We start from the raw sequence: 15759 nt of genomic DNA, 5'->3' as shown, positions 1-15759 counted from the left end.
TCTCGCGAATTACATAGCTTGGCACTGCGTTATTATTTTAAAAGAAAGTTCTTATAAACTTTCATATCAAACAATTGTCAATGAATACTGCAATTTATGCGTTTTCTTCCTTGCCTGCGGTCTGCGGAAAGATCGCGTTTTTAATATATATATATGTACAATTTCTATCTTTCACTTTTCAGCATCTATCGATGTTTTATATAAAAGCAAGCAAGGAGAGAAAAATGCAAATACAAACGAAACTAGCTAAATTATTGCATAAATTTAGATTTTAAAACTGCCTAAGTAAACATGTACAAAAATTTTACAGAGAGAAAGTATATCTCTTATGCAAGAAGAAATACATTGCAGAAAAATTGTAACAAACTCTTATCTATGAGATATAACTATAATATTCAAGAAGGATAAATCGCATCCATTTAAAGGAAACGCGTCGTTGATCAACACGATTTGAAAAAAAGCGTCACGTTCCTTAAATTGATTTTCGTTTCTGTGCTTAAAGGCTATAACAAATTGTTAATTAGTGTTGTATGAGCAAATTTATGATATGCAAATGAATGTGAAGAACATTCTTTTAGTGTCTTCTCGGACAGATGTATGTTATTTTTGATTTTATGTGTTTAATTATTATTATTTTTTTTGGTATTTCCAATCTTTTCTTTTCTATCGCGCCTTCATTTATATCCACAACGAGATAGAAGCCCGTTTTTCAAACGGATTCGTGTCGTATAATTAACCATAAGAGCCTGTTTTAAATCCGTTTCGACGGTATCTGCGTTTTCAAGTGGTATCTGCGCATATGTAAAAATGGTCTCGAATGCGCGTTTCGAAAATGATGCGCGAAAGACATACATCGTCCTTACGGAATCGAAGAATAATTCTCGTCGTGATTTTAAGTGACCATCACCGACCGAGCAATCTATATCGGAAAAGTTGATTCTCATTAAACATTGCACGTAATACATACAGATATATTATCGTCTCTAATATATGTAGAAAGTTTCGCCCTAATCACATTTACGAGAGATTGTTTAAAGAAAGTCGCACGATCCCTTTTCTGGATCCTGTTACGAAAGTATGTGTATGTATATTGTGTATATGTGTGTGTGTGTGTGTGTGTTCATGCTTATCATTTAAAAAAATACCATCGCGCGATTTTCTTTCTCGTCACACAGATATATCATAAAGTGGACTCGCGTTTCGTTTTTTTTATGATTCCCTTGTATGTTTAACACAGCCAAATCTTGGCGTTACACGAATGTGCGCGTTGCATTGAATACTAACACGCGACATTCGTGTCACATGAGGTAAGAGTAATCTTCTCACATGAGGTAAGAGTGAGATAATAATATATCGTCACTTTTTTTACATATTATCGCCACTTTACGAGATATTCGAACAAATAATTCAATAATTTTTCGCGCATGAGACATTCATAAAAAAGCATTGTTATCTATTATTATGCAGCGCATCTTTCACTCACATCGGGCAATTTCTCTTTTCTCTAAAAATATTTTTCTCTTACATCAGGTGCTACCTTTGCTATTTTTGCATATTAATTAACAATAAGTATAACCTACAGGAAAAATTCTAACGCGGGGAGAGAATATTCTTTCTAGAAAAACTAAAACGACTAATGCCAACCCACAGCTTATAGAGGTAGATGTAGAATTATAGCCGAGGATATATACAATACTGGCTGTTTTAGTACCAGAATATTCATATATATAGTATATGAAAGATGTCGAAGGAACAACGCGAAAATTTGCAAACAGATCCAAGAGAGTTGGTGGACTATTATATAATAATTCGCACATAATACGTATCATGTCCCTTTAATACAACGGCGTTAAAGATTATACGAATACGTCAAATCAACGGCAGAATTTCATTCGGACCTTGTCAAACAACGTCAAAAAACAATCAACATCCTATTGCTGTTCCCTTAACGAGCAATTTCTATCGCGGTCTCTCTCATACAAACGCATGCACAACTTTGTACTGATCGTCTCAACCGTGATAACGATTAATTCACGTTAATGTCTAACATTATATTAGATAATTATATATCCCTTAACAATAAACTTACTCGCTAATTCTTAACGATACCAAATCTATATTGATAATATATATATATGTTGCTTTCTCGAGCTTAAGAGAACCGTAACGCGCGTTGAATGTGGGGAATAAAAAATTGGACATCTTCCCCATCTGTCATTTTTTTCGTTTGATACTTTCTCATCGACATTGTTTCTCCGTCGAATATTTTGCGGTTCAAGACGTTTCGTGAGCCATAATTTTGTGTATATGTATATATATATATGTATCTGATAAGTACTTGTTGATTTAACAAGTAATATTGGAAATAATAAAGATTATTGTGTAAAGTCTAATTTAAATTAAAAATATTTTCCTTTGCTCTAAAGTGAAAAAATAACGAAAATCTTTATGCGATTGAATTTAAAATATCAATAAAAAATCTTTTCTACTTTGTTAAAAATCAATAAATTAATAAATCTGAATATTAAAAGAGAAAATATGCTAAAAAGTTTAACATAAAAAATGTTCTTTTTCAATCTTATCTCGTTCTTCTATTGCTCATATATTTATCTCTAGCTCGTATATTTTATTTTATACCAGAAAGACAAATGTTGAAAAGAATTGTAAAATATAATTTAACTATCATATATATAAATATATAATTTTATCATGTATATATATATATTTTTTAAGAAAATAACAAAAAATTAAAAATATAATTATTATGATCTATCTTTTAATTCATTTCCTCTTTCTTCATTTTAAGATTGAATTGATAAGCAGAATCGTGTTCGGCGTCGTGCACACGATTCAGGAAAAAATAACACAACCATAGTCTTGTCTCTTGCATAATTAATCGGCAGTGCGTTGTCAGAAAAATATGATGACAAAGGAAATTAATGACATATCGGTGAATTCACATAGTACCAACAATGATATTTTACTTTAATGCTTCTTATTTATTAGAAGATTTGATTATTTTTTTGAATTGTAATTGACTCGTTTCTTCTATTTTCATACTTTTTAATGAAAAACTGTTTGTCTATTTATAAAATTAAAACATGAGTTCAATTCATCTGTAAATATATAATGATAAATAACACAACCATAGTCTTAGGTTTTGCTTAATTGATCGACTCATCTGTAAATTTGGTAACAAAACCAATTTGGTTTTTTTACTAAACTTACAGATGAATCGATCAATCAGGCAAAACCTAAGACTATGGTTGTGTTATTTTTTCCTGAATATAAATCGTGTGCACGACGCCGAACACAATTCTGCTTATCAATTCGATCTTAAAAAGAAGAAACAGGAAATGAATTAAAAGATAGATCATAATAATTATATTTTTAATTGTTTTGTTATTTTTCTAAAAACCAATTTGATTTTTTTACCAAATTTATAGATGAATTAAATTTCATGTTTTAATTTCATGAATAGACAAGACAGTCTTTCATTAAAAAGTATGAAAATAGAAGAAACAAGTCAATTGCGATTCAAAAAGATAATCGAATCTTCTAATAAATAAGAAGCATTAAAGTAAAATATAATTGCTGATACTATGTGAATTTACCGATATCTCATTAATTTCTTTCATCATCATTTTTTTCTGACAATGCATTGCCAATCGATTGCTCAATCAATTATATAAAACGTGTAGCGCATACACGGTTCTCTTTCTCCGCTATCGTGTCTTGTTTCAAAATTTGTCTGTTTTTATAAATTCGAAAATAATTATCTAAAAATATCTAAACTACATTTTTCCAAATGTCTATCCAACTACAACATACATATAACGCACATTATATAATAAAATTATAAAATATATATAGCTCAATTTCAAAAAATAAAGATATTTTATAATATAAAATAAAATAAATAGCAATGAAAATAATAAATCAATAATAGAGTTTAAAGATGAAAGTTGCATTAAGTTCCGTCACGCCATATTAAGATGTATCAAAATTAATTGCCGCTTTTTCTCGAGAGTGAAACTGAGCGTCTGATATATAAAGCGATTTCGCAATAAATAAAAGATAAAAGAAAATAAATGGGATAGAGAAGATACATAGATGCATAGATAAATAAAAAATATTAGAACATAGATACATAATTTCAGATAAAACATAAATAGAAAACAAAGAAAAATTAGAAAAAAATGGAAGAAAGTAAATAGATGAATAGATAAATTGTAAAAAAGCTGAAGAGAAGACTAAAAATAATTTTTAATTCCGGAATCAATCGAAGATATGTGTGTAAAATATATGTTTATATTTTATGTCGAACAACTACGTAATTGCGTTGCACGCATAACTTTCATCTTTCACGTTTATTATTAATTTATTATTTTTACTGCTGAGAATATTTTTGTCATAATTTTTCGCGTTTTCAACAAAACGTTATATTTCCTAGCGCAATTTACTGGTGGCAGAAAGTAGATAATGGAAAATCTCGCCACGCGTTGCAATTGTAAAATTTGCGGCCGTTGATGCTGTTCGCATGTTTGCAAACGAGAATTTCATCCTTCTTGTCTCATCTCCATTGATTCGCTAGGGTAATGCATTCGATATTCTATGATATCAACCGAACATGATAGCATTCCTCGACACCGGATCCATGTGATGTTCCAGTTTTACTAAGCGCACGTAATTACGGCCGTAATCGGTGAATGCCATTCTACCATCCCAGTGGAGAGCTATACCGAGTGGACGATCCATTTCTTCTTGACCCGGTTTATACGAATAAATTAACGATCCGACCGAGTTGAACGCTTTAATCGAATTATGACGGGAGTCCGCGACGAGGATACTACCATCGTCGGCCACTATTACGCCCTGTGGCCTCTGAAACGTAGGTGCGTTTTCGTCGCTTTGGCCGTCGCCGTTTTCCCCACTGCCGTCTTGCCTCTTGCTCTTTAACTCCTTCTCGCACTTGAGTATACGCATATCAGTCATATTATACTCAATTATTAATAGATGATGATTGTTGAAATCCGTAACGATGAGCTTGCCCTCCTGATTGAAACAAATGCCACGCGGTGAATCCAAGTACCTGAGCATATGCGGCTGGCCTCCAAACATACGCAGCGGAATACCCTCGGCGCTGAACAATTGGACGCGGTGATTCCTGGTGTCTGTGACCGCAATTTCGCAAGCAGTGTTTACTGCCACGTCCCACGGGTAACAAAACTGGCCTTGCTTCTCGCCATGCTCGCCAAAGGATCTCAGGAACTCACCCTCCATCGTTAAGATCTGAAACACGATGATTTTATATTGCAATTTACTCTCTTGTTAAAGTCCTAGTCTCAATGTGACACGAGAGGAGTAAACTTAGGTCGTTGAAAAATTATGCGGACCTGGATGCGATGGTTATCCTTGTCGACGACGATGAGACGACGTCTAGCGTCGATGGCGATTCCAGCCGGGCGATTAAATTGGCAAGGGCCATTACCGTAGCTTCCAAATTTCCTGATGAGCGTGCCGTCGTCGCGATAAATCTGTATGCGATTGTTGGATCTATCGCTGATTATGATGTTACCCTCATTGTCGCAAATTAATCCCCACGGGCGGCAAAGATTGTCGGGGTTGTTCTCGCCAAAGTGGCCGATGATCTGCACACTCGTGCTCTTGACCTGCAACTCGGGTTTCCTATTCGGAAGAACGATACTGCGCTCGTAATTCGCTATCGGACGACCGCGCGGTATCGGTTGCATCATTTGCTCGTTCAATCCGTACGGAAAACATGATTGTAATAATTTGTAATCGCGATTGTGAGGTAGACGATCCCCGATTGTGCCTGGACTGTTCAGCAAGACGTTCCCGCCGTTAGCGATCACGGCCAGCACATTGCTGTCGGAACTCTTGAACGAGATCCAATTCTCCTCTCGGATAGGCCGGGTCTTCATCTTCCGACTCTGACGAATCTGCCAGATCTGTACAAACACACGGAATTTAAAAAAATTACAAGCTATATAATGTATTTCTTTGTAGATTAATTTATAAATGTTGAACCAAAATATATATGTCACGTGTAAAATGATTGTGAGAGGAGATACCTCAGCCAATACCATGTCTTTCTTTTTCAAGAGATCGTCAGGGTTACACGCGAGATTGGGAAATCGCGCATCATAGATAGCGTATTTGAGGGCGCTTATGGCTTGTGACAGCCGGCTCTTATCCTCTTTTAGATGCATGTATCTTTCATGAAGAACCTCGAACTTCCATCGTCGCGCTTCCACAATTTGTTTGAATAATTTCTTCTCCCTCTCTTCCACAGCAGTCCACATTCTACGTGAGAAGAACTTTACGTCATTGAGCGCCTCCCTAGTTCTTTGATCTAACGCTGCAATGTCCAACTGCAAGAAGCATAAGACGAATTTTTTTTAGATAATCTGTACTTTCAGAATTTAATTTTCTATATTTATTTATGCGAAAAATATGTACAAATGTGTATACATTGTTTCAAGCCGTTTTATATTTTCGAAAGATTTAGAAGAAAATGATTATTAATTGCAAATTTTTTAATTACATTTCGATCGATCAAAGTTGACTTACACCCATATTTTCCATATCATCCGCGAGAACGTCTACCCCGAGATAGGCTTCCATCAATACTTCTTCAGCTTGACGCTGAATAGTTTCGATGAACTCTACGAGATCGACTGTCATGTGTTTACAAGTGCAATGAGAGGCGCAGTTTTTACAAATCGGCTTGCAGCAAGTCTGACAATAAAGCAGCTGAGTGTATGGATGATCACTGCAGTGATACGGCGACGTCTCTGTCGATGAATGATTAGGCGATTGAATCTTCTCTATTGCTGCCGCTATCTCTGTCTCTTTTGCTGCTTCTAGCTCTTCCGTTATTAATGGTACACTAGACATATCCTGCTGGGTACTCAGATATTCATCGCACACAGATGATCGTAGAGATTCGATGTAATCATCCTTCTCTACCTCACTCGCAATCTCAAGTTCTTTCGGTGATACACCTTCCTGGGCATTCGGACTATGGATTCGTTGCTCGCATACAGGTGATTTTTCTTCGGAGTAGGTGTCCTGCGTCATATCCTTCGTTATTTCTAACTCTTTTGTTACCGATGGTATCAGTGGTACGTTAGGCATATTTTTCTGGGCATTTGAGCTACAGCTTAGCTGCTCGGGTGATTGTCGTGCGGAATAGTTGTCGTTCACGTCCAGCAAATCGAGCTTGAGAAAGTTCATGTTGAAATCTTCAAACGTCTCACAATCCGCTTGGCAGTTCTCGCTTTGATTGGCACCCGAAAAGCTCAAATCGGAGACATCTGATACACTAGCATCTTCAAACATTCGAAAATATCCGAAATCGTCTGACGAACTGGTGTCCAGCTGGCGAATCGGTGAACGGTTCGCTAGACTGTCATCCGAAGAACCTGGCCGACTGTCACCTGTAGAGCCCAGTGAACCGACAACCGTAGTGTTTTGATTGTATAATCTTGGACCTTGATATAAAAACGAGGGATCTGTTTGATTGATAATTGAATGGCTTGGTAAATTGCCATTCGGATGCTGTTGTAAAAGTTTCCCCGGGGAAAAGTGCCTCAGGAACCTCTCCGGGCTGGGACTTGAGAATGATCGAACTTTTTTCACATTACTAAGTCTTTTTGGCGTAAAGTATTGGTCTTCTTGTCTCCGAGGTTTATTTATCATCTGAAACACATTCGTGTTGTTTATTTCAAATTTGTGGAATAAACACCGATTACTGTTCAAAATTATAAAATAGTTCTTAACAAATGATGAGTTGTAACTTATTCAGAAAGAAATGTACAGTTTGTATTCGAGATTAAAGCTCATGTATGAATAGAAAATTATTTGTAAAAATAATTAATTTTAGTTGAAATTATAATTGAACTGAACTTTTTCATTAAAATTTTACATTTTAATTTTAGTTACAATTTAAAGAGAAGTCAATTAAACAATTTCTTTTCAGGAAGTTGAGTACATTGTGCTTAATATGTTTATAAGATTTTAAAATATGCAAATCTATGTTAATTTAAATATTCTTCTACAGATTACAAAAAATATATGAATTACTTACTTGCATGAAATGGCGGTTGTAATCTACCTTGTTGCGAGGAGATTTGAATTGATTCATGGTAGTGGGCAAAAATTTGTGATAAAATTCCAAGGAAATGTCCCGTGCCGCACTATTGAAAAATCTTGTTTTCCTGAAACGATAGTTAGGGCAAGATATTGAAATATTGCTATATTGACCAGTATTTCGCTGCTTTTTTTACATTTTATCGATGCATTACTATTTTTCATTTCAATCGTCATTTATTTATGCAAATATCGTGAAATCAAATGATTCAAAAATATCGGATTTAAATAATTATGCTCCGTTTTCATCTTGTAAATTTAACTGAACTTTGGTATTCAGTTTAAAAAACTCGAAAGTAAAATAAATTTGTATTGAAACCGATAAAGATTGTGATTTTGAAAGAAATTTGATCAAAATTTCCACAAATTGAGAAAAATAATCTCACACTCACTTTACTCGGTCATTTGAAAATATATTTCTGCTTTATGGAGAGCATTTAATAGAAGGCAATGTAAAACTGGATACTGAATTGACCTTCATGTTTATTCGTAATAAAGAAAACGCGACGATCTCTTTTGCCCGATACATGTTTTCGTATACATATTCACAACACTGAAGATTCAATTCTTCAAAGTTATAACGGTTTCAACCTTTGGCAAAATCAGCTTGCCCACTAAAATCAATTTTACGTAACACTCTGATATTTAAAAGCGCATTTCATCTCGCGAATGTTATCGAGACTTTTCTGTTGCGCGTAGAAAACTGTACTGTTTGCGAATTTGCGCACTATCTGACTGACATTTTGGAAACAATCGAAGCGATGATTCGATCGTTAATCAAGAATTATGAATAAGAGTTTTGAGAAAAGATGTAATATTAGAAATTCCCGATATAAACGACGATTCTTCTTGATATTTTTCGCCAAAAAAGCTTGATTTTATGTATCGATTAAAGAATTTAACGCATTAAAGAGAGTTAGAAACAGTACATAATCCGGATTATACACAAAGTGATTTTATCGCGATCGCGAATCTATCCGAAATTCGGAAATCGATTTAATCGACGTATGAAGATCAATAAAATTTGAAAATTCCGCTCAAATCGCAAATAAATAATCAACTCTGCAATTTCTACCTGGTCAATGTTCTGGAAACAAGCCTTCGTAACGATAATTGTCGATGTTCAAACCACCACGGCCTGTCGTTCGCACCGAACTAACTGATCATTAAATCTCTTGTTGACAAAGTTCTATCTCAAGATCGCTACGAGGTCACTTTGTATAATATACGGAATATACGGTGTATCCTAATTCCAATACATTGGTTTTGATGGTAAATTTCTCGATTAATTTAACATAAATTTTTTCTTAGCTAATGATAAAAAAAATTAACAGGCGTATTTGTTATTTAAATACAAAAATTTTAATACTATATATTTCTTAAAGTCTTGTCTTAAAATCTTATTTAAATTAAATTAATTAAAGAATATACTTTTGTCATTTGCTCTTTTGCGCTAAAGAAATCTTGAGCTTAGATAATTTATCAAGTAGAAAAATTACATTTGAAGTATTATTTCTCTGTATTAATGTTTCATACATAAATAATACATAAAGGTTTCATATATAAATAATATTTTGTCATGAGATTTCACATCAGGACGTGTATATGCGAGAAAGTTTACTCATTTTCCAACGCAATAAACATGACAAGCAACAAGTCCATGTTTACCACACGAGATTCTCTGGATTAATTCCAAAATGATAAGGTTCATGTCCTTTCATTTTGCTAAAACCATATTAAATTTTGCTCTTTTTGCAATATCGCGAAGCAAACGCCCACTTAAAACTATTTATGTATAACCATAAATCAGCGCGACATTACTTTTTCACGACTTTATATCTATTCGCAAAAAGCATTTCATCTTGTAATGTCAGTTATGACTTGTAAAAACCGGAAGTACTTACCAAACGATTACAAGTGATTTTACTAATGTTAATTTTATCTAAACTGTATCTATATTCTATAACTTTATCTATATCATCTTTATCGTTATTATCTTTATTTATACTTTATTTATCTATATCTTATTTATCTATATCTTATTTATCGTCTTTATTTATATCTTATCTTTATCATTATGATTTGGTGAATATCTCCTCTTTTCGATATAATTAATCCGAAAAAACGTTGTTCGTTAAAATGTATATGCAAAATATATATATATGTACAAGTTATATATCGATCTGATAGTAAAATAAATACGATTTTCGCGATAATTAAAAATCGAGACGCGAGAATAATGAAAAAAATGAAATTGTTCTTTCGTATTTGCACGAGCGGAAGCAACAACAGGCACAATAGACCATCAAATTTGTGCCTTTTTCCGGTTGCTTGATGGCATTCAGCGGACGGTATTCTTGAAATATCGCCATGGCGACCAAGGTCAGATCCGTTTTTCCTCTAGAGAATAAAGGGAGGAAGGAGGAGAAAGTAAAATGGCCGATATCTGCGTGTAAATGTGTCGCGTGCGAACGCGAGCGCGAACACGCGTATGCTATCGTGTGGTTGTGCGAGCATGCGTGGATATATTCATCTAAAATACATTTACAACGGGTGTGCTACCTGTTATATATGTATACTCGTATAATTTGATCGAGTATCGTCGGTAGCAAAATCTTTTGTTCTTGTTCATGGGTCAATTTGTGTATGTGTGCGTGTGTATTAAAATGTTTATACAGTTTTATTGAATGCAATAACGATAATATCATTAAGGGTCTATCTTAAATTTCATTTTTTAACATTCCTTTATATTTTCGGTAATCTTTCTTGTATTCTTTGTCAAGTTTTGCATCTTTAACGATGTGTGGAGAGAAGAAATTATATGTATCTTTCATAATTTCTCCAATTTCAGATATTTTTTAAGTATTTTTCCAAGCTCAACGTTTGATATCTTATCCATTGAACCAGGTTTGGATAGCATCTACAATTTTTTCGATAAAAAAGGTCAAAGTTTCCCGGTTTCGTTTTCACTGATGGGCGCCGAGTGGCATCGTCCGCTACTTTCGCTCTCGTTCGAGTTTCAATGTCGCACAAAGGAAACGCTCTACGGCACAGGGTAACGCGACACGGGGAATTGCGAAGACGTAATGTTGTTATGCATGGTATAAAAATAGATATAAAGACAATACAAAATACAATACGATAAATTCCATAAAATCTAGAAAATATAAAAAAAAATCTAGATAAGTAAATAAAGCAATACAAGCAATAATAATAAAAATATTAATAAAACAAATAACGCTGCGTAAATCTTACCTTTCGTACGAATGCTCTTCCGCAAAATAGTCGAACTGACGTGCAGCGAGCATGCCTCTCGTAATGAATGTATCTGCGTGCTTTTTCAAGATTTAACGCCTTCGATGACACTGGACACGATACAGCTGGGCTTTACACGAAGTGTCGGACGCAAGTGAATAGAATCTCGGTGTTTCTCCGACTGTGGAAAGAAAATCATGGATCCTATTACGTGTAATTTTTTTTGATGACTCAACTAGAGAGATAAAAGATCTTTGTTAGCCGACTTGTCTCGCGTAAGCTTGAGCTCGACTACTTAACAGCGAGAGTAGTCGAGCTCGGCTTGTTGGGTCTGCTGGATTGGGGATTGCTAGAACACTTTTAACAACCTCTTATATTGATAACTTTATGCTTCTGATTTTTCTTTATCTTTATAATAATTATTATCCTCCCCCCCCCCCCCCCCGCGCGATTATACCCTCCCAACTTTCACTCAATTCTTTCATGATCCGTTTTCGGTTTCTATTCGTGTTTTCACTTTTTTTGTTACGAAAGTTTTTTAATATTTACGAAAATGTCTCCTACAAATTATTTCTCTGTATAAATTATCTTGATTATAAAAATAACATTATATAAAATTATTATTTTATTTTATATTAAGTTATATTAAATTATTTTATATTAAATTATATTTATATTATATTAAATTTAAAAAAAAACACTATATTAAATTTTGGAACAACGCTATAAAAATAAAAGTTTGATGGATGCGAATCGGGGAATAAGAAGGGCAAAATATAAATTCAAAATACTATGAAATGTTTAAGGAATGATTAACAAAATAAATAAAATAACATTATTGCTAAGCATTACTGGAGAGGGAGATTCACGAAATTCAATTACATGATTTCGATATTTTACAAAAATTATCCAGATAGAAAAATGGTTAATGCAGTTGTCGATGCGTCAAGTTCGAAGATCAAAAAACTATAATGGATTTCGCACTATTGTTTCAGCGTGGGACGCGCGTAACAAGATCATAATTTAATCAGGTAGACCGCAATTTAAAAAGTTCACAGGTACAATTGTCGATGCGGTCGCGTTTTTTCCGCGTGTTTTTTTTCCTCGACGATCGCACACGATATACGCGTATTTCCGATACAGAGATTCCAGGATTCGCCTTTTCCGGAAGAAGCATCCGGAAAAAGAGAAAGGAGTCGCGAAACACTCACTTGACGTGTACGCGCCGGCGAACGCGAGCCATCGCTCGTCGGGAAGGACGTCGAGAAAAACTTGAGGAGCAACACCACTTCTCGCGTGACGGAGATCGTCGGGCGAGGATCTCTCGACGTGTGTGTTTTTTTCTCTCTTTTATGCGAGTCACCCCCGAAGCCGGGTCGCAGCGAGTCGAGCCGGCGCGCGAGAGGAACAAGACTGGTCCGCCCTTACTCCGGCTCGCTCTACCTCTGAATCACCCGCGTCGCCCACGTATCGCGATGCCGGGGGAGCAGCGTAGGTGACTTCTCGCAAACCCCTTCCCCGGGCAACGCCATGCGGTTTCGCGACGAGGCGCCTGCGCCCGGAAACCATGAATGGAGGCACCCGCTCAATGCCGGGCAGGACTTTTATTTGCTCGCTCGCGAGAGCACTGCGGCATCCAAACCCTCCCCTTCTCATCCCTTCCGCCCCCCTCCTTCCCACAACGACGATGACCTTCAGCCACCAGCCAGGGTCGATCGGACGAGTCAGATTTCATCCCGAGGAACAGGTGTTGCATTGAATCACGCAGGAGCGGTCAATCCTCCGTGAATCGTGGATCATTGAACATCATCAGTGAGTTTGTCCTCAATCTTTATTTGTCATAAATTATTATTGATCTGTATTACATCTGTGTTTTACGATCTGTATTACAGCTATGAAACTATAGAACAAATATTGTAAAGCGATGATCCCTTATTATTGTTAAATATAATTTTAGTATCACTCTTCAAGAAAATGTAAGTATAAAGAGAATCGAATATGTCGATAATCAAATTTAACACTTTGTCCAAAATTACATTTCGAAAATTTAAATTGATCATTTCAATATTTTCGTCAAATTCTATTACGAAACACTTCACTAATAAATCATTAAAATTGTCAATCTCAAAAATATTTAAAATTTATATTCTCAAAAAATTCTTTAGAGGAAAAAGAAAGTATTAATTTTCAAGTCTCTTTCTTTATCCTAAAATTCTCCTACATCATCCGAATAACTCGTGAAACGAAGAAACAAAAACGAGAGATAAAGATATGTGAGAAAAATTCAAGATATATAGATATGAATGATCTCGTGAAAAGAAATGCGATGTCACTCGCGCGGCGATATCGAGAAAACGCTGAACGAGATACTAAGAATTAGCGGGTGCAATTTTATGAATGGGCGTGAGGGATCACGCGGTGGGGGTGTCGTGCTGCTTTAACGATCGAGCGCACCCCCGCTCGCTCTATCTCATTCTTTCTCCCTTTTCCCCCGTTTCGTTTGAGATCTTTCTCTCTCGATTCATCTCTTTCGATACGTGATTTCATTCTCTTTCCCTTTCGCCGACTATGCGCACATGTACGTGTGCGCAATTGTATCGTTCGTATACGAGTCGGCCATTTGCAGATGAACCATACATGCGTGTGCACAGCGCACGTGTACATACATATCTCTACGGGGGTGAGTTTCGCGTGCATGCTCTTTTCACATACGTGCACATATACACACATACACACGCGTAAGAATCCCTTCGCATAGCTGCGAGAGCGTAATGGATATCAATCAAAATTATATGTTTATACAATTTTGATAGCTAGTGTTATAATTATAATTATAATTGTGTATTAAATGCGTGGGTTGAATTGAGAATTAATCCTAGAGATTTGAAATCGAAAAGCCATACTACAAAATGAGATTAGAAGATAAACGAAGAGTAAGATAAAAGAAGAGTGACTTAAAAAATATGACTCCATTAATATGAATGATATTTTAATTCACATAATAGTGTGAAATTAAATTTTAAGAAAATTCACAATTTACCAGTGTCACTTGCATGTGCAAGATACAAGCTTTTAATAAATCTCTGGCGAGTACGAAACGTCAAGGTGTTCTTTTTGTTTTCAGTAAAAAAGTTAATTAATTTAACAGGACCTGACATTTGCCAGAGAAGAAGATTCCTTTGTTTGTTCCATGCGATAGAGGATAGGGATGAAGAAATTGTATATTAATTTTCGTAACCATTGTGATAGATCCTGTAGTAAATATATATACGCAAAAATGGCATTTCCACATCCTATTTTTTTCAAACTTTTTTATACACATAGCACGAGCTTATTCTTAATACTCTTATTATTAATATTTATTATTAATTATTATTAATACTTATTATTAATATTTATTATTAATTATTATCAATGAAAATATCATATTAATTCGATTGGATAATTTTAAACATTCATTAAAAATCTTTCTCTCATAACTAGTAATTTAATCCAGCATTACAATTCTGAATATATAAGAAAAGCACTAATTTATCATGAAAGCGAAACAAAAGTATTAATATAACTTCGGCCAAAATTTATGAACAAAGAATAAAAAGTTGTTAAAGTAGATAGCTTAGGAACTTATGTATGTATATATGTGTGAAATATACATATTATACAATATCTTTATACTTACATGTATCTAATAAATTGTGTCATATAACATATGGATCCACTTATATGATGCATAATATATGCAATTATGCTTTTATGTATATATATTCTTATTAAATTTTCCATGATAATGATTATTTTAACAGTAAATTTAATATATCTGGCACGAAATTCTAACATAGTTTATTTCGTCAACGAAAAGTTAATTAACGTGAGCTTTTAGGAAACGATATTTGAATTCGATTGAATACAGTTTTAACGTCCCGAACACGATAATTCGGAGATACCTAGATTCTCCTGGCATCGATGTGTAGCGAATATCGTGATTCGGAGGGGCGGAAGTTGCCCGGCGTGAGTGGGTGGGACGTCGATGAACGAATGTCCCCACCAAAACTACCCGGCGCTGAAAGGAGCGTAGGAGTTTCCAAGGTCATCGCAAGAGCAAAACTACGTAGTACGACGCCTCCGTCGCGACGCCCGCGCACGAAGCGTAGGCGTAAAACATACGTACATAAACGTCAGCTATAAGACATTTCATATTGTCAATGACGATTAATTGCCGCATTTCCACACGACATTTCGTGTAATTATGGCGAACAATGTATGTAAAATCGAATAAACGACTGAGAAGAATTGAGAATAATTTCTCATTGATAATAGAATTAACATATG

General features: G+C 34.9%; 1 protein-coding gene across 3 annotated transcripts; it reads right to left on the bottom strand.

Annotated features, from left to right (window-relative positions):
* Nucleotides 1-3227: 3227 nt before the first annotated feature.
* On the bottom strand, nucleotides 3228-12846 carry LOC145964132 (uncharacterized). Of its 3 annotated transcripts, XM_083086561.1 has the most exons (7): nucleotides 12642-12846; nucleotides 11431-11611; nucleotides 8114-8243; nucleotides 6595-7725; nucleotides 6096-6395; nucleotides 5397-5972; nucleotides 3228-5292 (listed from the first exon to the last, which is right to left on the bottom strand). In XM_083086561.1, the coding sequence occupies exons 2-7, from the start codon at nucleotides 11481-11483 to the stop codon at nucleotides 4621-4623; spliced, it is 2862 nt and encodes a 953-aa protein (XP_082942687.1). In that variant the 5' UTR covers nucleotides 11484-11611; nucleotides 12642-12846; the 3' UTR covers nucleotides 3228-4620. The 3 variants fall into 3 exon arrangements, with proteins under 3 accessions (XP_082942687.1, XP_082942688.1, XP_082942689.1); XM_083086562.1 differs by lacking the exon at nucleotides 12642-12846 and having other exon boundaries at nucleotides 11431-11635; XM_083086563.1 differs by lacking the exons at nucleotides 11431-11611; nucleotides 12642-12846 and adding an exon at nucleotides 9251-9338.
* Nucleotides 12847-15759: the final 2913 nt, after the last annotated feature.

Source organism: Camponotus vicinus, unplaced genomic scaffold (genome assembly GCF_025532165.1).
Source record: "Camponotus vicinus isolate PSW18456_S1 unplaced genomic scaffold, iyCamVici1.0 SCAF_13, whole genome shotgun sequence".
Lineage (NCBI taxonomy): Eukaryota > Metazoa > Arthropoda > Insecta > Hymenoptera > Formicidae > Camponotus > Camponotus vicinus.
This window is presented reverse-complemented; position numbering and strand designations above follow the sequence as displayed.

Excerpts from the sequence above, each read along its gene's own strand:
- LOC145964132 (XM_083086561.1), bottom strand. The coding sequence starts at position 11,483 with ATGCTCGCTGCACGTCAGTTCGACTATTTTGCGGAAGAGCATTCGTAC. Across the intron at positions 6,396-6,594 it reads ATGATATGGAAAATATGGGT|TTGGACATTGCAGCGTTAGA; the intron begins GTAAGTCAACTT and ends TGCTTCTTGCAG. Across the intron at positions 5,293-5,396 it reads AGGATAACCATCGCATCCAG|ATCTTAACGATGGAGGGTGA; the intron begins GTCCGCATAATT and ends ATCGTGTTTCAG.